Raw genomic sequence first — 23,878 nt, forward strand, 5'->3', positions numbered from 1 at the left:
AGGAAGTAATGAAACTTCTTTTCGAAGGGGGGTTAAAAATATTGGATACAAAAAATAAGTTGTAGATCATACTGTCAAAAACAACTGAAAGGGTTTTTTTTAGGATCATAATAAAGTTACTCATTACAATAATACAATAATACAGTAACAATAAAATAATACAATAACATAATACAATAATACAATAACAATACCATTACCATAATACAATAATACAATAATACAATAATACAATAATACAATAATACAATAATACAATAATACAACATAATAATGTCATTATTACAACCATTTACTTGTACATGTTATCAGTTGAAGCTGCCGCAGCCACCTCCGCCTGTTAACAAATCAGATGAGTTGGATGAGTATGCTATGCGTAAAGTCACATTAGATTGTCGGACTGGGGCCGCGGTTACGTTGACGAGGTCTAATATATTTGTGCATGGAGGCTTGACTATTCCGTTAAACCTTGAGAAAGTGACATCTGCGGAGATACAGAACCAGTTTGTGCTGTACTTCGCCAAGGAGAGAGATAGTAGTGCTGCATTTAAGGATCTGAAACAGTGGATGAGCCCCGAGATATTTTTCCTGGATTTGATCTCGAGGACATGGAACCATGTGGAGACTAAGGTACATAGTGCAATGGATGGTGAGACACGTAAGCTAGAGGATTTTTCGTCGTCATCGGCTCAGGCCTATTCTTCTTCTGCTGCTGCTAATGGCCATGAGGTTTTCAGAGAAAGGCTGTTCCATTCCATGTGTTATGTGGACGGTTATATATTCGTGTTTGGTGGCCTTGTGATGTCCCCACATAGTGGTTATGAGTTCACGGCCTCAAACGAGCTGTGGAAACTGGACCTGAGAACTAAGGTATGGTCACTGGTTAGCAAAAATCCACAAATACCGAGAAGATTCAACCACACGATGCATGTAAAGAATGAGCACAACGATACACGAGATACAAAGATAGTTATAGTGGGCGGGTTAAATAATATGGATCAACCCGTCACTAAAATAGACGTATACAACTTAACAAGGGGATATTGGCAATCGTTACCAGATGCTGAGTACCCTATTGATTTGGAGACTAATATTGATGGGAAACCTGTAGATATTACCACAGATGCTAATTTCTCCATCCTAGTGGAAAATAATGAAGCCAAAATCCCTGCTCTGGCATTCTACAAACCAGAGAACTGCAAATTTGCCAGTTCGTTGGGTAGACGATCTGCAAACAATAGTAACAGCATATCAAATAGCAGTAGGGCTTCTACACCTATGAGTGTAATGACAGACGATAATTCTACTGATGAGGATAACAAAAAGGATAAGAGAGAAAAGGAAAAATTGTCCCCTATAGTGGCACTTCCGATATTGTCTGGATCTAAGGGTCTCAGGATGGCATCACATCCATTCCAACCGTCCGATATTCTTGAGGCGCCCTTGAACTTGATAAATGTTACAGGTGATTATTTTGGATACAATATAGTAATTGGTGGTTTCTGTCCTACATTGATGCCATCAGATTTCCACTGCTATATTTACGATATTCCATCTGGGAAATGGACGAGAATAGGTATTACTTGTCCTGACTGTGAAATACATAGTCATAGATTCTGGAAATTATGTGTATGGAAATCCCATCATCAAACCTTATTGCTTGGAACTAAAAATGATGACGGTTATTTGCCAAGTGTACAAAAATTTGACTATCTCCTATCATTTGGATTACCTATTATTAATATTTTTAATAAAGGTATTCATACAATTCCTGCAAATAAGGAAGTTGTTATGCCTACATCTAGCTCAAAATTAGGCTCTGCTACAAGCACCGAACTGGAAAGCGATTTCAATAGATTAAGTTTTTCCTCTTCTCAAACTTCTCAATTTGAAAGCTACATTAGATATATTGCTCCGCCTTATGAAATGTCTTCTATTAGATCTGTTTTTCCGGCGTATGCCATGGTTCTTGGTAAAGATGCATTGGAAATTTATGGTAAGCCTTTATCTGATTTTGAATTCATTACAAGTGAAGGAGAATCTATTGGTGTGCCATTATTCTTATTGAGAAAGAGATGGGGCAGATTTTTTGACATGTTATTATCACAGGGATATGCGAAAGTATGTACCGAGTATGAAGTTTCGGGAAACCAGTCCACTCTAATTAAATTGTCCCCTTATCCTTCTCGAGCTGGCTCGAGAGATATAAGGGCATCTAGACTGTCTTCTTCAGCTTCTCTAGAGAATTATTTTGGTAAGGGCCTTGGTTCCCATCCTCATCATTTTTCAGTGTCAGCAGCTACCGTCAGAAAGCCGGGCTTATCTGAGCTAAACCCATTTAGGGAGGGGAGGTCTCTAAATCCTTTTGAGAAATCCAATAAATCTTCTATTGATGAACATAACACAGGAACTTCAACAGCTAATAGTAATGATATGAGCTCTGGTTCTAATGATGATCCTTACGATGATATAGGACCTACTGCACATGCAAAGGGTGCACCAAAAATGAAGGGAATATCAAGAACTGTAACCTCTTCGACAACTAGCTCATCTGGTGGTATGGTCTTTAGAGTGCCATTTTTAGAAAAGAAAACATCTCCAACCACGCAAGAAATACCGCCAGATGCTAAACTAGGACCAGAAATTGATGGAAGACGGAGATCTTCTTTGATGGCCCCACAAGTTGCTGTACCGAAGTCCGCAAAATCTGATAATACTAGAAGAGCGTCTCACCCTATCATTTCTAGTATAATGGATCAATCACAATATCAGCCTCGTGGTTATGGCAATAGCGCCAGAAGTTCTATCTCATTCGTAAGTTCTTCTTCGGATAGAATGGGGAAAATGCATGTGAGTAATAGTAGAAACGATAGTATTACAGAAAACCCAATGGTGACACTAAATGTATCTTTGCCTCCACAAACACAGACACCAACTGAACCCGTTCCACCTCCACCAACAGTTAGACATACAAGTACATCTTCTAAATCTAGAACAAATTCCATATCTGATTATTTGCACTCCACAAAAGGTAGTCCATTTTCATCTAGGAGACCATCCTACATTGTTAACACTACGACAGCAGAGGCTAAGACATCATTAGATAGGCAGTTAATGGAAGAACGATTTAATGAAGCTGATTTAGCGTATGATAAGAAACAAGGAACTACCAAATCTCAGCCTAATTTGAAGCAACCTGAAAATATGACTACAGCCCGGGGTTCTTTAGCTAACGACTGGAGTAGGGGGTCATTTATATCAACTACAGATAGCTGTGAGAGCGGTCCAGTAAATAGCAATCTGGAGATGGAACCTATGTTAATTCCAAGGTCGTTATATATGCCTTGGTCAACTGCAACAGTGCGTGCGTTTGCTGAGTTTTTCTATACAGGACAAGTCAATGGCAAATTGCTTTTAGCGCCAGTGGTATTGGATTTATTAGTTATGTCAAAGCTTTATGAGATACCTCTACTTTTCAATTTGATTTCAGAGGTTTTGTATTCTATCGTAGGTAAGAAAGAAGAAGGGATGTACGTTACATGTAAATCACTAGTTGATTGGTTTTCCAATAAGGCATTAACAATACTTGGTGGTGACACTAAAAAGTTGGAAACCTTTCTTGATGACTGTGAGCCTTACAAGATTTTGAAGAAAATAAAGTTATGCTTGGAAAACATTGATAATGGCTTTTTCGATCTAGATTTGATGAGGAGACATTCAGTAAGCAGATCATCTGCACACGAAAGTAGTGGAGGTGATTCTCATGATAGAAATTTATCTGCTGATATGTCACCACAATCTCCTAATTTTGTTCCTACATTATTTGCTGGTGGACCAAGAGATAGCCATAATTCTATTGGATCTATAGGTTATCCTGGACATCTTAATTTATCAAACTCTAGACGTTCTACGACAACATTTGCCCATAGAACAACGAAAAAATCTAGTTTAAGCAAAGAAATAGAACCATCATCGTTTTACGATAATGAAACTACATCAACTTTATCTGGAAATCCTGATATTACCAAGCAAACAAATCCTGTAGAGGACAAGACGATAAGTACCGAGAAGCAGGATATCTTTCAAGCATTTAATAGTAGCAGTAGTAGTAGTAGCTGTGACTTGGAGGATGAAATTGACCAAGCCAAACTGAGAGATCTTTCTGAGTCCGATTATGCAATGATATTGGATGCCAGGGATGGAAAGCATGATATAGCAGATGAAAATAGAGAGGATATTGATCATTTTGATTTTAGTCTTGGATTGTTAGGATCAGGTAAGCATAAAAATAAAGGGCATGAAGAAGATGAAGCAGTTGATCCTTTAGCTAAGATAGGTGGTGTTGAATCCCCACATAAACCTTATTCTAAGTATAGCATGGGATTTGGCAAGCATCCTAAAAATGAAAACCAAACTAACAACACAGCTGCTCTGACTTTAGAAAGTTTGGCATCCAAAAATGCTTTACCACCCAGTGATGTTGTTATCAAATCTATACATCAAAGCTCTGTCCTAGTTAATGAGGTTCGTTTAATGATAAGATGTAATGACTGTTTACAAATATCGAAAGATCTGAGAAGATGTAGGAAGATATTAACATCTGAAATTTCTAACCTTGAGAAAAATCAACAAATGAATGTGTCTGAATCGCAGAACAGTTTATCATCGATGAATTTTGTGGAAGCAAAAGGTGAAGACATCCTGAAATTCGAGGAAACGGAAACGAAAACACCAAGTGCTAGCAGTTCATACATTTCAATGGATCCGTTAGTTAAACAGAAACTAAAGTCTAATTCTATTGGACAAGATATACATCCTGGCACTCACTTTATTGAACAACTACATTCGCCAGATTCGTCGAGGGCATCCCTATCAAAAGATGGCTGCTCGAAATCTGATTCCACACCACAGTTAACAAAGCATTCTAGAAATCTCCATAGATTAGGGAAAACTTCTACAACTGGCAGTTTTGGAGGTGATCGTCAAAAGAAGGATCATACCGCCTCGATTGGTCCTTTATCTTTTTTCAGTAAAAGAAAGTAACCTGTAGAGGAACCATTCAAAGATAAAAAATATTGTTTACCTTATATTACTGTGAGTAAATGAGCATTTACACGCTAACTCTTCTTTGATTAACAGAAGTATGTTCTGATAGTTTTCTATTTGATTGTTCTTTTATTTAACATTTTCTATCTTAATAGTACATATATAATTTTCATACCAAAAGTTAATAATATTCGATTTTCTATAATGCTCTTTTTCTAGGCCATACTACTATATAATACATATCCGCTTTTGATTAATGTTTTGTGTGGTGATTTTCACCGAAGGGCGGGATTTGTATATTCTAGAAGACAAAATTATAATGCCAATATTAGAAACATAGAGACAAATCCTACTCAATCGAAGTATTATAGATATAAGACATATCTATATTTATTCCAGCTGGGAAATTCACAATAAAACACAAAACAAAATGGAAACGTTACCAGAGATGTACCTAGGAAAACATGTCAGAGAATTACCAACTCCATCATTGGTTATTGATGAGGAGAAATTCAATTCCAACTGTGCCAAAATGCTAGAAAATGTGCTTCATCTAGCTGAACAAACTGCTCACCCAATTCTTTTCAGGGCACACATAAAGACGCATAAGACTACCGAAGGAACTTTACGCCAATTGGGGTTCGAAGGAACTGGAGGGAAATTGAGATCAAAAGCCGTTTTAGTTTCTACCATAAAAGAAGCCAATGGCATTTTAGATTTCCAGGAATTTTTGAATAAAACATTTGTAGATGATATTGCATTCAGCCTACCTTCAATTATTCCAGAGACCCTAGAATCATTATCTGCATTGAGTAGCCGTGTAGCTAACTTAAGGATTTTTATTGACAACATCGAGCATTTAGATATCCTTAAGAAGTTTGGCAAGCCAGCTAACGGAAAGAAATGGTCAATCTTCATAAAACTAGACATGGGTTCTCACAGAGCTGGCCTGGATATTGACTCCCAAGAGTTTTTCGATATCCTAGATAAAATGAAGGAGAAAGATATACAAGATGTGGCCATACTATATGGTTTCTATGCACACGCAGGACATAGTTATGGATCCAAGAGCATTCAAGAGGCCAATGGATATCTATTAGATGAAGTTAAAGCTGTTAATACAGCCGCAGAAATTGCCTCCTCTTTCATCAATCCAAAAGCTCTAGTACTTTCAGTCGGAGCTACTCCAACGTCTAATGCATTGGCTTTGACCGAGAACAAAAAGCTCATTAAATACATCAAAGAAGAAATGGTGGCACCATTAGAGATTCACTGCGGTAATTATGCTTGTTACGATCTTCAGCAGTACTCCACTGGCTGTATTAAATTAGAAGAAATATCTTGTTTCGTTTTAGGTAGTATTATATCTAAGTATCCAAAGAGAAACGAAGCTTTGACAAATACAGGCGTATTAGCTTTGGCGAGGGAGACATCCTCAACCAAAGGGCTAGGATTATCTATTCAGCTTGAAAATTATTTATCTAGTCGTAACCATATTGAAGTAACATCATATGTTGACAGAGTTTCCCAAGAACACGGTATTTTGAAACCTTGGAAGGGTAAAGAAGGGAATTGGAATATTGGGGAGAAGATTGCTATCTTACCTCAGCATGCCTGCATTACAATGGCCCAATTTCCATACTATTTTGTCATCAACAACAAAGGAATTGTTGTAGATTTATGGAAACCACATCAAAAATGGTAAAAGGAAACGAGTAGTCACCAATACTTTTGGGAAAAACTGCTATTAACAACCTAAAATAGTAGCTGTGAATTAGATTTATATGAATGTTATTTAATACTGCATTATATAGATATAAACTATATTAAATATTACACTAACTATTACTAAATCACACGTGAAAAATTCGTATCATTATACAGAGGATTTTTACTAGATTTATGCCGAGTGAAAAAATTTGAAAAAAAACAGGCATCTTTAAATACATTATATGGTTTAAACATACACTAGTTTTCAATTGTATCTCACGGATAAATAATAACTCAATCAAGTCCGGTAAGAAATGACAAGTTACAAGTCATGGGACGACTTGGCTCCTGTATTGGAGATATTGAGCCATGATTCGATGTTATCGAAAAGGATTCCATTTTTGACAAATGCTAAGAACTTAGTTGAAAATGGATCATTGAGCTCAGATCAATTAGAATTGCTGTCAAAAACTTTGTTAGAGACTTATACATTGTATAATGACTCGAAATCTAGAAAATCTATCCGTGATCTTTTCAATTCAGTATTGAAGGTTGACAGTAACTTAATCGAGTACTTTCTTGCATTTATCGAAGAGAATGTTACAAAGAAAATTGGTACTAAGGCTTTAGTGGATTATATGAATTTATTGGATTTATCTAATTTATTGCTAGAAATGATTTTCCTAGAAGAAGATCTTTTCAAGAAGCATTGTACTAAAATTATTGTGTGCCATACTTTTATAACTGCTTCAGTTGAAGTTTTACTTGATACCTCTGAAAAAGAACAAAGAGTAAGTTCTGACAAACAAAACCAGCATAGAAAAAGAATTCGTCAAACAGTTGTTCAGAAAACTACAAAGAGTTTGACCACAATTCTAATTTCCGATTTGGATAACAATACAAAACTAGAAACGATCAAAGATCTTCTTCTAACTCAGTATGCTAAATTGAAAATACCAACTGCAGGTACTTTGGTCTTTGTTGCAGCGCTAACTAGATCTTCTTTGCAATTACATTCTAAGAAACCATCTATTTTTGAGTTTATGGGGTCATCATTCTCTGAGCCATTTTTAGTGTATTTTGGTAAGGAAGTATTACTAGGAAAAAACTTGCCTTCAATATACTGTCTTCAAACTACAATGGATAGCTTTCTAACCGAATTTGTAACCGGAGATAATATACAGAAGCATCTGATTCCTGACGTCGAAAAATCCAACCTGAGATCGCCTGAAGTCAGCTTTCAAATGGCTGCTGAGATATTTTCACACATTGATAATAAAAAGGTAGACATTTTGAATATGTTCATTTCTACTAAATTGATGACCCAAACGTTTTCTTCATTCAAGAGTTCAAAAGAAGGAACTAGACTTGCAGCACTATCATACATTGTTAATTTACTGAAAACGTTACAAAAAGAATATACTTCTGAAGCTGACTTGGTGAAGGTAATTGAGAATATTTTCACAAATCTGAAATCCAATCTCAATGTTGACTACAAAATTTCAATCTCACACATTCTAAGGGAATTTCCAAGATTCTACGAAACACCATCTGTTTCTATTTCTCACAAATTGATACCATATGTTACCAAAGAAAGTAATGAAGCTGCATTGAGCCAACTTTTGAATGCATTCTTCTTGCACTATTTTTCTACCAAACAATCTACGGATGAGTTAAACAAGGTAATTTCATCAGGCTTAAACGATAAGAAATTGAATATCAAAAAATGTTGGTTTAATGAATTCTTCAAGAATTCTGACTTACTGTCACCAGAAATTAGCTCCCTTTTCCAAGAAGTTTGTCTAGAATATTTTAAAGACTCTCTTACTCATGCGGAAAAGTCTGAAAATTACAACCCTTATTATGCTTTATGTTACTTTAACCATTTAATAACACAAAATACTGAAAATTCAAATATAACGGATATTATTAGCAACCCAATGCTCGGTTTCAGTTATCTCAAATCATGTACCTCTATGGAACTGGAGGCTGCTTTCCGTATCAACTCCGTTGAGATGCTAAAAATTGCTTATCAAAAATACCCTGAAGTTATCGGTTTAAATGTTATAAATTCCGTTGCTCAAGCATTGAAGGCTAAAGATCTTAACTTGCCAGACGGTTGCTCAATTCGTTATATCGTTCCAGTATTTAATGCGCTATGCACCAAAATCGCTGATCCTATCTCTCAGGCTAGTATTTTAAGGCACCTGCTGATATTATCTCAATATGAAGGATTTAAGATCAGAAATGGTTGGGCAGGTTTGGTTATCAATGTGAAGATGGACCCAGCTCTTGTTATCGCTGAAGCTGCTAAGGATATTATAGAGCTTTTGGTTAATGAGTCTTCTGATAAAGAGTTACTGGATACTATCTACGGGCGCTGTGTAATAAAAGCAGCTGCTTACACCTCATTCATTAATCCTCAAGCAATTGTACCACTTCTTTCTGAACAGCTCAAATTGGATCTTGACTTAACAGAAATCTGTAAGCTGACCGAAGATGATTTTAAAATTTGGGAAGGAGTTGATGGTGAAATGGTCTTCAATGTATTAGAAAAGAAAAACGACAAAAAGTTATCTGATAAAAACAGTAAAGACTATGAAACTTTAAAGTGGGAAGAAAGCATCAGAAAGGAACAGGCTAAAAAATTTAATCAAAAACTTTCAAAGGAAGATCAACAACTAGTCAAGGAACAGATTCAAAAAGAATCCGAAATTAGAGCGAGGGTTAACCAATACTACCTAAGGCTAAGCAGGAGTTTGAAAATAATAAAAGAGCTATCTACCAATGCTAAACTAGTAGAAAACGGTATTAACCAGTGGTTCCCACTCGCTACCAATATGCTACTCGAGCTTTTCAAGGTAAATAATGCTTCGAAACTCGCAGGTTACCTAGCTGTTACTGTTTTCTTGCAATTATCAGAAAATACCTGTGACAAACTTGAAAACTATAGACTTTTCTGTGGCCTGGCAACACTTAGAGTTTATAAAGCTAGTAACATACCAGACAACTATACTGAAGAAGATATATCTGAACTTGTTTCTAGAGTTCTTTTTAGACTGAAAATTGTTACAAGTAACACTGTTCTAGACTCTATTACCTTAACTTATTTACTTCCTCTACTTACCCATGTTCTAGAAGAAGGTAAGAAGGCTGCTATCAAGAATGCTGATAGACCTGTTAATAGAACTGAGTTCATAGAGGAAGATGTGGAAGAAGAAAATTTACTTTTGGTTATGGATATTATATCCGCGCAATCTTCATTGTTCGAAGATCCTTCCATACCAAGGTCTGCTATAATAAAGGTCTTACTATCTTTATTAGCTTTGCCTTCTAAGGCTAAAGTGGCAAAGGATTGCTTTAATACACTATGCCAAAGTATTTCTGTTGAACCTACGAAAGAAGATCTTGAAATAATTCTGTCACATCTATTATCTCCTCATTCATTTGTTCGTACTACTATATTAGAAGCTTTGGACAATGAATACGAACTGGAGTCATTCATGAAATTTTCACCAGCTATTTTTATCTGTAGATTTGACTCCGATGACAATAACAGAGAGCTCGCAAACTTCATATGGGAATTTAACAAATTTGAAATTCTACCAGAACTTCTCGATGGTCTCCTAGCACTATTCAATCAAGAAGATAGCGGGTTACGTCTATTCTTAGCCAGAGCTTTTGCCTATGCTACATATAATATTACTACAGGTAACGGACTTTCGATAGCTCTAGATATGTTAATGAGGTTCTATGATGAAAAATCTAAACCATTAACTGCCATCCTTGATGAATTTGGGCTTGTTGTAGTACCAGCATCACAGCGTAAGGATGTTTGGGAGGAAAGAAGTACCACTGCCATTGCTTTCAAAGAGCTCTCCCCTGGTCTACCAGAAGAAGATAGTACCATCATTGATATCATTAAATTTTTAGTAAACGGTCCATTGGGTGATAGAGAACCTATCGTGCGTCAAGAAATGAAAGAAGCAGGTATTGAAATAATCAATGAACACGGTTCCAAAAAATCGGCAGAGTTGGTTCCTGTCTTGGAATCAGCATTGGATCAAACTAAAGATATTAATATCAAAGAAAATGTCATTATTTTGTATGGTACTTTGGCTCGTCATTTAGAACAGAATGATCCTAGAATCGATTCAATTATCAAGCAGCTATTAACTACATTAGATACCCCTTCTTCAGATGTACAACAAGCTGTTTCTGCTTGTATTGCTCCTTTAGTGTTTCAGTTTAGAAATAATGCCGGAACTTATCTAAATCAACTGATGTCAAAACTGTTGGATTCATCTGTTCCAAAGGCTGCCAGAAAAGGTGCTGCTTGGGGTATTGCTGGTATTGTTAAAGGATATGGTATATCTGCACTATCTGAATTTGATATTATCCGGAACTTGATGGAAGCTTCCGAAGATAAGAAAGACTCAATTAAGAGAGAATCTGTGGCTTACGCTTTCCAAAATATCTCGAAATCTCTAGGAAAGTTCTTCGAGCCGTATGTGATAGAAGTCCTACCAAACATTTTGAAGAATCTTGGTGATTCTGTCCCAGAGGTAAGAGATGCTACCGCTGGTGCCACTAAAGCTATTATGGCTAACACTACTGGTTATGGTGTAAAGAAAATGATTCCAGTTGCTGTTTCAAACCTGGATGAAATTGCATGGAGAACCAAAAGAGGTTCTGTCGAGTTGTTAGGTAATATGGCCTATTTGGATCCAACTCAATTATCCAACTCTCTTTCGACAATTGTTCCTGAAATTGTCGGTGTGTTGAATGATTCCCATAAAGAGGTCCGTAAAGCAGCCGATGAATCATTGAAAAGATTTGGTGAAGTTATTAGAAACCCAGAAATTCAAAAGCTCGTTCCAATACTTCTACAAGCTATTGGTGATCCTACAAAACATACCGAAGAGGCACTTGATGCTCTGATTAAGACCCAATTTGTGCATTATATCGATGGTCCTTCATTAGCTTTAATTATTCATATTATTCATCGTGGTATGCATGATAGATCAGCCAATACAAAGAGGAAGGCATGCAAAATTGTTGGTAACATGGCAATTCTTGTAGAAACGAAGGACTTAATTCCATATCTACAACAATTGATCGATGAAGTAGAAATCGCCATGGTTGACCCTGTTCCTAATACTAGGGCTACAGCCGCTAGAGCTTTAGGTGCTCTAGTTGAAAGATTGGGTGAAGAACAATTCCCAGACCTAATTCCAAGACTTCTAGATACATTGAATGACGAGAGTAAGGCAGGTGACCGTCTAGGTTCCGCTCAAGCTTTAGCCGAAGTAATTAGTGGTTTAGGTCTTTCTAAGTTGGATGAACTATTGCCAACAATTCTTTCAGGGGCTACAAACTATAGGTCATTTATCAGAGAAGGGTTCATGCCACTACTTTTATTTATACCTATTTGTTTTGGTGCTCAATTTGCTCCCTACATCAATCAAATCATTCAGCCAATCTTGGCCGGTTTAGCTGACGTTGATGAAAATATTAGAGATACCTCTTTAAAAGCTGGTAAATTGATTGTTAAGAATTATGCTACTAAGGCTATTGACTTGTTGTTGCCAGAATTAGAGAGAGGTGTTTTCGATGAAAACGAACGTATTCGTCTATCTTCTGTCCAACTTTCTGGAGAATTATTATTCCAAGTTACTGGTATCTCTTCAAGAAACGAATTCACTGAGGAGAGTGAGGGTATGTCTGAGTTATCTGGAAAGATGGTTGATGTATTAGGACAGGAGCGTCGTGATAGAGTATTATCATCTCTCTTTGTTTGCAGAAACGATACTTCAGGAATTGTTCGCGCCAGTACTGTTGACATTTGGAAGGCTCTTGTTCCAAACACCCCTCGTACTGTCAAAGAGATTCTTCCTGTATTAACAGATATGATTGTAACTAATCTTGCCTCGCCATCAAATGTTCTCAGAAACATTGCTGCTCAGACCTTAGGTGATGTGGTTCGTCGTGTTGGTGGTAATGCAATGGCTCAACTTCTCGAAGCTCTTGAGGTTAGTCTGGAAAAGGCATCCAATCCTGATTCCAGAGAAGGTGTCTGTATTGCTTTGCACGAACTAATTCAATCAGCCAATATGGATATCTTGGTTGAATATCAGGAAACTATAGTAAATATCTTAAGAAAAACTTTAGTTGATTCTGACGAATCCGTTAGACAAGCTGCAGCATCTGCATTCGACTCTTATCAAGAAATAGTAGGCAAGGTTGCTGTCGATGAAGTTATTCCATATCTATTAACAGCTTTGAAATCTTCTGAAGGGTCTGAATATGCATTACTTGGTCTACAAGACATTATGACAACTAAGTCAGAAGTTATCTTCCCAATTTTGATGCCTACTTTATTAGCTTCACCAATAGACTCGTTTAGGGCTTCCGCTCTTGGTTCATTAACCGAAGTTGCAGGTCCAGCCCTGTACAAAAGATTATCTGTTATTATTAACTCATTGGTCAATACTTTAATATCTTCCTCTATTGACGAACAAACTAAGGAAGCCGTCAAATCTGCACTAGATCGTGTATTCCTTTCTGTTAAAGATGATGAAGGTTTACATCCTCTATTGCAACAGATTTTGGCTCTGGTTAAAAATGAAAATATTGAAAAACGTATTATAACATTAGAAACTCTACCTAATTTCTTTGAAAGGACGACATTGGACATCGATGTTTATGTCCCAGATTTTGTTTCACATTCAATTATGAGCCTCGACGATTCCAATGAAAGAGTTGTTAAGGCTACTTTTGAAGCCCTAGCTACATTAATCAAGAAGCAAGACAAATCCATGTTGGAGAAATTGGTTCAACCAGCTAAACAAGCTCTTCAAAGAACTGGTAAACAAGGCGAGGATCTTGCAGCATTTGCTCTGCCAAGAGGCCCAAGCTGTGTCTTACCTATTTTCCTACATGGTTTAATGTATGGTTCAGCAGAGGAGAGAGAGGTCTCCGCCATCGCTATTGCCGATGTTGTCTCTAAAACTCCAGCTGCCAACTTGAAACCTTTTGTTAGCTCAATTACTGGTCCATTGATCCGTGTTGTTGGTGAAAGATTCAAGAGTGATGTCAAGGCCGCCATTCTATTGGCATTAAATATTTTATTCAAGAAGATTCCACAATTCTTGAAGCCATTTATCCCTCAATTACAAAGAACCTTTGTCAAGTCACTTTCTGACCCAACAAATGAAACATTACGTTTACGTGCTGCTAAAGCCATAGGTACATTGATTGAGCATCAACCTAGAGTTGACCCTCTAGTTATCGAATTGGTTACTAATGCTAAACAAACTACCGAAGAAGGTGTCAAGACGGCTATGTTAAATGCCTTATTAGAAGTCGTAGGTAAGGCTGGTAACAAGTTGAATGAATCTTCTAAGAAGAACATTGTAAAATTGGTCGAAGAAGAAATGCTTTCAAGTAACGAAAAGTTAGCTGTTGCCTATGCCAAACTGATAGGTTCATTGTCAGAAATTCTTTCTGAAAGTGAGGCTGCCAATATTCTCAGAGAGAAGGTGTTAGATGTAGAATTGGAGGGTAGTGCAGGTAAGTTTGCGGTATTGATTTTAAACTCTTTCTTAAAGGATGCTCCAAAACACATCTTCAAATCTGGAGAGGTATCTGAATATGTCAGCTTCATCATCAATGCATTGACATCAACCAATATTTACTTTGCTGAGAATGCTACTGTGGCGGCGGGTAAAATATTGCTTCTTGTCAACGAAACGAAATCACCATATACCAATATGACCAATGACGAAGTCTTCTCTCTTCCAGAAGAGGATATCAGGAGACTTGTAGATGAGTTAGCCAGAGTAATTGTTACACCACCAAGCAACTCTGCCGATCAAAGAAGACTAGCACTTGTAGTTATCAGGACTATTGCCAGACTGAAAAACACGGAGACGGTCAAACCGAACATTGATGCTCTTGCTACATCTGTATTTTCATGTGTCAGAGATATCGTTATCCCTATTAAGCTTGCTGCTGAAAAGGCTTATCTTGCTTTATTTGAACTAATTGAAAATGAAGACATGTCCACGTTCAATGCCTGGTTTGAAAAGGTTAGTGCCAACGGTGATACTGTCACCAATATTGCTGGCACTGCCATCCAATTAAGATCAATTGGTGACTACACCAAGAGAGTCGCTAAGAGACTGGCCTCTGTTGAGAGAGAAAGGATCACAGCAGGTGGTGATGCCGAGGCTATGTTCAGTGATAGATACGAAGACGAAAGAGAAATATGGGCCGTTGGTGGTGTTGAATTACCTTCTACGATTTAAATTCTTTTTTTTGATCAAGCATCAGACATTTAATGTTAGCAACTCAATTATAAATCATATATATATATATATATACTTGTGTACACTTAAAAAAAACTGAAATATAAAATAAAAAACCTATCATAATATATCATATAATTAATCCATTGTATATCTACTTACCTATATCTTTCCATATATAATGTGTATCCTCTATCCTATTCTAATCTATCAGCTATAGCCCAAACTATACGTTCCAGGTAAGGCATCCGTTGCCACCAGCAAAGAGAGTCACATTCACTATATACCATCTGTAGAATAGCATCAGCGCCACATCGTTGAACCACCCGCACACATAAGTTGACAATTAGAGTACAGAGTAGTAGGTATGTAAGAAACTTGAGTTTCTGCATAAGAAAAAGAACTACAAGTGGTATTTTCCCTAATGTAAGTAATCGAATATAAAAGAACAGTAGAACCGGTAATTATTATACTACGTTCGAGGATATACTTGACCTCTTCGTTATTGCTTGTTCTAATATAAACAAACAGAAAAGTCCACTATGGTGAAAAAATATTTCATTACCCGGATAATGATCTTTATTTTAAAGATAAAAAAAATATAATGGTTGCTAAGAGATTCGAACTCTTGCATCTTACGATACCTGAGTGCTCCTACATTGTAATGTAGTAAGTGATTAAAACTTGAATCAGGCGCCTTAGACCGCTCGGCCAAACAACCATATTAAATTGTATGAGATCATGATAACTTCAAGTGGCTTTGTATCAAAAAGCTACTATTTTCTTTAAATAAACCCCGAAGGTCCGGGTTTTCGCTCTTTGTGAAGAAAAAACGACGAAGTGGATGAGCAAATGAACTCAGCGCGGGAAAGGGCCCTCTTTTTGAACCATTGGAGAGTGTAACTTTCATAAGAGAAAAAATTTTTGGTAGTTCATTTAATTGAAGACGGAGTATTTCTGACTCATCTCCTTTAGATATCAGTATTCTTTTCAGTTCTACCCCATTTTCGCTCTAGTATTAGAAAACAGAAACGACAGGAAACAACAGAAGCTACAAATAACAACTACCAAAATGTCAGCTACTATATTTAACAATATTGAAGAACTTCCTGCAGACGCTTTGTTCGGTGTTAAGCAAAGATATGGGCAAGACTCTAGAAGTCCAAAGGTTGATCTAGGTATTGGTGCTTACCGTGATGACACCGGTAAACCTTGGGTTCTTCCATCTGTTAGAAAGGCCGAGAAGTTGATCCAAGAGGACCCTACTTACAACCACGAATACTTGGGTATTAACGGTCTCCCTGAACTTACATCTGCTGCAGCCAAGGTTATCTTTGGTGACGACTCCCCAGCACTAAAGGAGAACAGAGTTATCTCTGTTCAGTCTTTGTCCGGTACTGGTGCTCTACACATTGCCGCTAAGTTTTTGTCCAAGTTTGTCTCTGGTAGAAAAGTGTACGTATCTCAACCAACCTGGGCTAATCACAATGCGATCTTCAAGGCTCAAAATGTCGAGACCGCTACTTACCCATACTGGAAGAGCTCCACCAAGTCTCTAGACCTTGAAGGTTTCTTGAAGGCTATCGAACAAGCTCCAAAGGGTTCTGTGTTTCTATTACATGCTTGTGCTCACAATCCTACCGGTTTGGACCCAAGTGAATTGCAATGGCCTTTGATCCTAGATGCTATTGCCAAGGGGGACCACATCGCACTATTTGATTCCGCATACCAAGGTTTTGCCTCTGGTGACTTGAACAAGGATGCCTTTGCTCTACGTCTAGGTGTTGAAAAACTAGCCAAAGTTTCTCCAATCCTAGTCTGTCAATCCTTCGCCAAGAATGTCGGTATGTACGGTGAAAGAACCGGTTGCTTCCATTTGATCCTACCTCAACAGAACTTGGACATTGCTCCAATTAGATCCGCCATCTCTTCTCAACTCTCTAGCATCATCAGAGCCGAAGTTTCTAACTCTCCAGCTTATGGTGCCAAGATTGTGGCCAAGATTTTAAATACCCCAGAGCTTACTGCTCAATGGCACGAGGATATGGTTACCATGTCTTCTAGAATCAAGGAGATGAGAGTAGCACTAAGAGACCATCTAGTCAAGCTAGGTACCCCAGGTACCTGGGATCATATTGTCGAACAATGTGGTATGTTCTCCTTCACTGGTCTAACCGCCGAAATGGTCCAAAGATTGGAAGTCCAACACGCAGTCTACCTTGTTTCTAGTGGTAGAGCCTCCATCGCCGGCCTGAACACCGGCAACGTCGAATACGTCGCTAAAGCCATCGACGAAGTCGTTCGTCACTACTCCGGCAGCTCTAAATTGTAAGACAGTTACTCAGAGATTAACAAATTATGATTACGTTTCTATTTTTTCTTTTTATTTTTTTTTTTAAAAACTCAATAAGTGCTCCATTAGAAGCTTACCGTTTTATTGTAATGTAAATACATAAAAAACAAAACGAAATGATGTAAAACTTAGTTGTTATCACTGCTTCCTCTCAAACCAGTTTTTTCTATATTCCAAAATTTTAATATATATCAAATATCAAATATTTAGATCACTATGTAATAGTTGGTGGCTGGGCCAGAAACACTGAAAAAGAAAGAAAAAAATTAATTTAAATAAAAATTGAAAACAAGCCAACAAATCACGAAATATTGGAAATAGAGAAGAACGTAAAAGTATAGTTTCGACATCGACACTAGCATCACTATCGGAGTATTATAATTACTGTAACCACCAATTCATAACGGTTTGAAAGAATATAATTTTAGGTACAATTAAAAGTTATAAAGGAAATATAAGTTTTATAAAGTATGAACATTAAGAACAGGACATTTGAGTTTCAACAGAGTGTTGCGACATATAGGAAGAGGAACAGGCAGGCCCAGCATAATGAGAAAGAAGATAACCGTAATGTATCGGAGTTTCAGAAGAGAGCTTCTGCTATAGCGCGTGAAATATCGAGTAGTGCTCAGTTATTATCGAAGCTAGCTCTATTAGCTAAAAGGAAACCGATGCTTAATGATAATCCAGTTGAAATTGCAGAGCTTTCTTTCCTAATCAAACGTAAGATCTATGCTATTGAACAGAGTCTTGTGGATTTGAGTAAGTTGCAAAGACAACAAAAGAATGGACTCGGTGCTGGTGCCGACTCTAGTCCTGAGGTGGCTACACAGCACTCTAAAAACGTTGTTAATTTATTAAATACCAAAATGAGAAATATTTCTGGTGGCTTTAAGGATGTCTTAGAGGAAAGACAAAAGATGGAGATGGCAAATAGAGACAGATGGGAGAAGATTAGTTCAAATACTGGTAGAAGTGCGAGTAATGGTGTGACGGCAACAAACTCAAATGCCAACGAAGGTGATGCAAATACCAACCTATTAGCAGCAGAAACTGCCACATACAATAACTCTAATCCATTTATGAGCTCTTCAGTGGTTGAAGATGAGATAAATGCAAGTTCTGCCAACAAAGGGTCCGAGTTGGCTCTCCCACAAAGTGATTCACAGATGCTGCTAATGATGGAGGAAGGACAAGCTAATAATGTATACTTACAAGAACGTAATAATGCCGTTGAAATGATAGATTCGACTATTCAAGAAGTTGGGAACTTATTCCAGCAACTGGCATCTATGGTTCAAGAGCAAGGAGAAGTAATCCAAAGAATAGATGCCAATGTTGATGAAGTAGATATAAACATTACAGGTGCCCAAAGAGAGCTACTAAAATATTTTGATAGAGTAAAAAGTAATCGTTGGCTGGTAGCAAAGGTATTTTTCATTATATTCTGTTTCTTTTTGGTCTGGGTTCTCGTAAACTAGATAAACTCTAATGATGATACAATTCTTTTTATAGGTTCTTAAAGTACATTAGTTTGAGATTTATAGACCATCTGTCAATATTTATATTAGGCTATCTGATACACCCATGACACATAAGCATCACCATTTATTAATCCTAAAATGTCACGGCGTTATTACACGAGTCAGGTTGTAGTCATCTTCATATCAGTCAACTATTTAGTACAAATTTGCTTATCCAGCAGTTGTTAGACATTTCCTGTTTACAAAACTAACTTAAGTTCAAAACTTTTCATTTTAATGCAATATTTAATTAATAGTAGTTTATTTGGACCCTACTATATATTTAAATAGGTAGAAGGCACAACAATTTAGCTGAACAAAGAGCAGGTATAGAAAATACAAACCTTAAGTATGCCCAATTTTTGTTGTTTCTTTACAAAAAAAATCTAACTATCATATGGTCCAGATTTCCATATTAAAAAATTCTTTTTTTCGTGAGATTATTATACAACAACAACAAAATAGGTGAGGATGAATATATTTATCTTTTTATTCACTTGTATCGTGCTGATGTGGTCGTTGATCATTGCTTTTTCGTTTATTCCTCTGTTCTATAGAATAGAGAATAACATTAAGAAAAAAAATTATTCCAATTGAGAATAATTATAACAAAAAAAGATATAAGGTGTATTTCTCTCCTTACTTTTTTTCTTTATTTTTATAGTTACTATTACTGCTTTTTTTTTATTAATGTTTTCTTAGGTTTTTATCGAGTATACATTCACAGACCCATTTCTTCTTGAAGTTCCCTTAATGCACGTTCGTCTTCATCCTCTTCTTCATCTTCTATTTTATCCTTAGATTCATTTATCTTAGTATTAGGAATGTTGGGCATAGATATCTTCTTTTCTTGCGTCCTTGATTCTTTTGAGACGATCTGAGGTTCTGCAGCGGCGGATTCCTCTGCCAGCATCTCCAATTCTTCGTCCAGTTCTTCCTCGTCTATCTCGTTTGCACCGGTGTATACTGGTTTCGAGATAGCATCGCTGATCTCTTCTCCCAGCTCCATCTGCTCTCTTATCTCGTCCATAGTTTCGTCTACCTTGTCTATATCCATGCCAGAGTGGATAGCCTTCATGGCCCTCGAAACTTGCTTCATAGCCTTCATAGTCTCCAAGTTCAAGTTTGCAGACTCGATAGAGTACAGCTGCTGCTCCACAAACTCTATTTGCGAGTCCATACGCTCTGCTTGTGCCTCGTACGTCTTCTTCTTCTTCAACGCATTCTTCGCCATCGTCTTGTTCCCCTTAGCCAAAAACTTTCTAGCTTCGTTCTCCTGTGACTGAATCTGTGTCAGCAAATGCGCATGTTTCTTCGCAAGTAAGTTCTTATGCTCTCTAAGCTGTATTATAGTCTCCTTAGGAGAATCCTTCTCTTTACTACCCCCACCAAATATAGACATCCAAGCCATCTTTCAAAAATTCCCTGTTTCTTTGTTCTTGTTTTTACTTCTAGCTTCCAGTTGCTATATAATACTCTCTAGAGAGAAATACTATTTTAGATCTATTTGAGTATTCTATTCCAATATACTATATTAAATAGTAATCTTTCAAAGGGGAATATAATAGAATCCTCCCTCTAGCTCTCTATCTCACACACACACACACACACACAGTTGTGAGTAGGCTTTTAGTTCGTCTCTATAGCTATATACGTACATACAACGTGATATACTCGTACAGGTGGATGTACCATGTGCACCTCTCGTACGTGTGTATATTTGATGATACGATATTACCACATGACAAAGCCGTATAACTGTATGTATGTTTACCAAAAATAAAAGTTGAAGAGGAGGTAGAATTTTTCCATCTATCCGACCTTTTTTGTCTTGTTGTTTTTTTTTTTTAATTGGTGTGTACGGGTAGTTCTGTGTACCTTCGGAGTGTTCCGGTGTGAAGAAAAGGCCGTGAGAGTGTCTGTGTCTGTGTGCGTGTATGACAGAGCTTAGAAGACGATGGAGAGGCACAGCTTTTTATGGTGATTGGTTGTTTTTTTCATTTGCTTTGTGTTCTCGCTCTCTGTGTGTGTGTGTCTGCGGTCTAAAAGAACTGATTCAATTTCTTAACCCTTCCTTATTATATATATAATTGCAATTGTATATATACTAATTTGTGTTATAACTTGTAACCTTGTAACTGTAACTGTATTCTATTGTATACAATAAAAGAAGAGATATAAGATAATTAAGATAAACGGAAAGAGAAATATGTTTAGGTTGGGTTTAAATAAGGGTATTCAACTAGGTGCCAAGAGAGGTGTGGTTCAGGCCATCACCGGTAAGAGACTATTGAGCTCTACTGTGAAGAGACTAAACGGTGTGATGACCAGAGAGGAGGAAGCTCTCCTAAACAAACAGAGAAGCGCCAGACCTATCTCCCCTCACTTGACCATATACCAACCACAGATCACGTGGTACATGTCATCTGTCCATAGAATCACCCATCTAATCCTGGGTGGTACTTTCTACGTGCTAACGATCCTGTTCGGTCTTGGGTTCTTCGTCTCCGGTATCAACACCGAGAGCATATCCCAATGGTACCACAAGCATATCTCCCCATTGACCCAGCAGGTGGTCAAGGCCGGGTTCGCATTCACGTTCGCCTTCCACTACTTCAGCACCATCAGACACTACATCTGGGACTTCGCTAAGGAACTTACCCTCAAGGGTGTCTACAGAACCGGTTACTCCGTCCTAGCATTGACTGCCATCGCCGGTACTTACATCTGGAACATGTAATAACTGTACAATTTAAACCCCTTTTATTTATTTATTTTGCTTATTTATTTATTTAAACTATGTTTATATAATACTACGTTATATTAATATACCAAATACTATAATTCACGTGACTTATTTAACCTCGTTTAGCCCAAAAAAAAAAAAGGGCTAAAGCGGAAACCCGCATTTTTTTTTATTAGGTAAAGCTTATTGTGTAAATTCTATCAAATTATATAATGTTGCTGGCACACATGGTAAATCTCCCTCCCTTCCTTTATATAGGATCTCAAGCTTCACAACTAATAGTAATTAATAGGTAAGATAACTAGATAAGACAAAAAAAAAGAGGATGATTTTCAATAGGTTTACTATCACGGATTATGTGATAGTGGTGCTGGTATATGTGGAGACGGTTTTTGCGTTCTTTCTGAAGCTTATACCACAGCCACTAATATCGCTGCTGGAGTGGCTCATTAACTATTCGTTTAGTGCTGATAATACGTCGTTTGAGGAGCGGTTGCGGACCGCGGAGACTATACACGACATATGTGGGATGTTTGGTATTGAGGTAGAGGACCACTTGGTACGGACCGAGGATGACTATATTCTGACTTTGCACCGTATTCCACCTAGACCCGGCACTGCTAACGGCAAGACTGTTTACTTACACCACGGGTTGCTGATGTGTTCTGATGTTTGGGTGTGTAACATGGAAAGGCATAGGAACTTACCCTTTGTTCTGCACGACCTTGGGTTTGATGTGTGGATGGGTAATAACAGGGGTAACAAGTACTCCACTGCTCATTTGTACAAGCAACCTAGATCTAAGGCTTTCTGGGACTTCTCTATAGATGAATTTGCATTCTTCGACATTCCGAACTCTATCCAGTTCGTGCTAGACAGATGTAAAGTTGACCAACTTATCTGTATCGGTTTTTCCCAAGGTTCAGCTCAGATGTTTGCAGCTCTAAGTATCAGTGAGGAACTGAACAAGAAGGTGTCTCATTTCATTGCAATTGCTCCAGCCATGACTCCTCGTGGTCTACATAACAGAATCGTTGATACATTAGCCAAGTCCTCTCCAATGTTGATGTACTTGTTCTTCGGTCGTAATATCATCCTGCCTTCGGCTGTGGTCTGGCAAAGAACTATACACCCTAAACTATTTAACTTCTTCATCGATTTTGGTAACAAGATCCTGTTCAACTGGAAAGCGCTAAATATCACTCCTAAACAGAAAATGGCTTCTTATTCGAAATTATATTCCACTACAAGTGTCAAGTCTATTGTTCATTGGTTCCAAATCCTAAGGGCACAGAAATTTCAAATGTTTGAAGAGCAAGACGACATGTTCAACTCTCTAACGAGGCCTTACAAGATTCCAAGATTCCCAACTAAGACTAATATCAAAACGCCTATCTTGTTGATCTATGGAGGTGTAGACTCTTTAGTTGATATTAATGTTATGAGAAGCAACTTACCTATGACTAATGTATTTGATGTTAAGGTTGATTTACACGAGCATCTAGATTTGTTATGGGGCAAAGATACCGATACTCTGGTCATTGCTAAGGTATTAAGGTTTATTGAGTTCTTCAGCAATGGTGAACTTTTGCAGCCCGCCATCACTATGGCCGAACCTGGTAGAATAATGCAAGTATCCGCAGCATCTCAGGAGAAGTCTCCATATGATGAATCACCATCAAGACGTAATAGTGTGAACTCAAGTAACGTAACTGCTACCCCAATCAACCAGAATAAAAATAATTCATCCCGTATCTACGAACCAAGTGTGAGCCCCACTGCACAATACGGACTAGAGAAGATCAATTCCATATATTCTGCCATTGGCAGGAGCCTAGAAGATATCTCTGAGGCAGAACCATTCCTAGAAGAAGCAAGAAAGGAAAAAGAGGTAGAAGAAATACATAACACCATGAAACAGAGAAGACTGAGCGAATACCTGGAGTCTTCAACAGAACTAAAACATATCGATAGTAACACAACGACGAACGTTAACACACCAAATTGATATAAAGGTTTTTGTTATTCCTGTTTTTTTATTTCCTATTCCCTTTTTCCAGTTGTTTTCCGGTTATTATAATATATATTTTTATCTGCTCTTTTTTCTATTAATTTTTCAGCCTCTAGAACCTTTCTTAATACTATCATGCCCATTAAGTTTTGAATTATATGATGTAATATCCTTTTTAAA

General features: G+C 37.3%; 8 protein-coding genes across 8 annotated transcripts; 7 read left to right on the forward strand and 1 right to left on the reverse strand.

Annotated features, from left to right (window-relative positions):
- Positions 1 to 273: 273 nt before the first annotated feature.
- MDS3 (Mds3p) lies at positions 274 to 5,043 on the forward strand (the record flags this gene model as incomplete). The annotated part of the gene is made up of 1 exon (XM_071052129.1): positions 274 to 5,043. The coding sequence occupies one exon, from the start codon at positions 274 to 276 to the stop codon at positions 5,041 to 5,043; it is 4,770 nt and encodes a 1,589-aa protein (XP_070906750.1).
- Positions 5,044 to 5,476: 433 nt separating this feature from the next.
- On the forward strand, positions 5,477 to 6,751 carry DSD1 (D-serine ammonia-lyase DSD1; the record flags this gene model as incomplete). Its single annotated transcript, XM_071052130.1, has 1 exon — positions 5,477 to 6,751. One exon carries the CDS (start codon positions 5,477 to 5,479, stop codon positions 6,749 to 6,751), a length of 1,275 nt encoding a protein of 424 aa, XP_070906751.1.
- Positions 6,752 to 7,070: 319 nt separating this feature from the next.
- On the forward strand, positions 7,071 to 15,065 carry GCN1 (Gcn1p; the record flags this gene model as incomplete). The annotated part of the gene is made up of 1 exon (XM_071052131.1): positions 7,071 to 15,065. One exon carries the CDS (start codon positions 7,071 to 7,073, stop codon positions 15,063 to 15,065), a length of 7,995 nt encoding a protein of 2,664 aa, XP_070906752.1.
- Positions 15,066 to 16,137: 1,072 nt separating this feature from the next.
- Positions 16,138 to 17,397, forward strand: AAT2 (aspartate transaminase AAT2; the record flags this gene model as incomplete). Its single annotated transcript, XM_071052132.1, has 1 exon — positions 16,138 to 17,397. The coding sequence occupies one exon, from the start codon at positions 16,138 to 16,140 to the stop codon at positions 17,395 to 17,397; it is 1,260 nt and encodes a 419-aa protein (XP_070906753.1).
- Positions 17,398 to 17,888: 491 nt separating this feature from the next.
- SED5 (t-SNARE syntaxin) lies at positions 17,889 to 18,899 on the forward strand (the record flags this gene model as incomplete). The annotated part of the gene is made up of 1 exon (XM_071052133.1): positions 17,889 to 18,899. The coding sequence occupies one exon, from the start codon at positions 17,889 to 17,891 to the stop codon at positions 18,897 to 18,899; it is 1,011 nt and encodes a 336-aa protein (XP_070906754.1).
- A 763-nt stretch (positions 18,900 to 19,662) lies between these two features.
- On the reverse strand, positions 19,663 to 20,352 carry SNF7 (ESCRT-III subunit protein SNF7; the record flags this gene model as incomplete). Its single annotated transcript, XM_071052134.1, has 1 exon — positions 19,663 to 20,352. One exon carries the CDS (start codon positions 20,350 to 20,352, stop codon positions 19,663 to 19,665), a length of 690 nt encoding a protein of 229 aa, XP_070906755.1.
- Positions 20,353 to 21,150: 798 nt separating this feature from the next.
- Positions 21,151 to 21,681, forward strand: SDH3 (succinate dehydrogenase cytochrome b subunit SDH3; the record flags this gene model as incomplete). Its single annotated transcript, XM_071052135.1, has 1 exon — positions 21,151 to 21,681. The coding sequence occupies one exon, from the start codon at positions 21,151 to 21,153 to the stop codon at positions 21,679 to 21,681; it is 531 nt and encodes a 176-aa protein (XP_070906756.1).
- Positions 21,682 to 22,012: 331 nt separating this feature from the next.
- Positions 22,013 to 23,695, forward strand: TGL1 (sterol esterase; the record flags this gene model as incomplete). The annotated part of the gene is made up of 1 exon (XM_071052136.1): positions 22,013 to 23,695. One exon carries the CDS (start codon positions 22,013 to 22,015, stop codon positions 23,693 to 23,695), a length of 1,683 nt encoding a protein of 560 aa, XP_070906757.1.
- Positions 23,696 to 23,878: the final 183 nt, after the last annotated feature.

The sequence above is a fragment of the Nakaseomyces bracarensis genome, assembly GCF_045282275.1.
Source record: "Nakaseomyces bracarensis strain CBM3 chromosome Unknown Scaff8_0, whole genome shotgun sequence".
Taxonomy (NCBI): Eukaryota; Fungi; Ascomycota; class Saccharomycetes; order Saccharomycetales; family Saccharomycetaceae; genus Nakaseomyces; species Nakaseomyces bracarensis.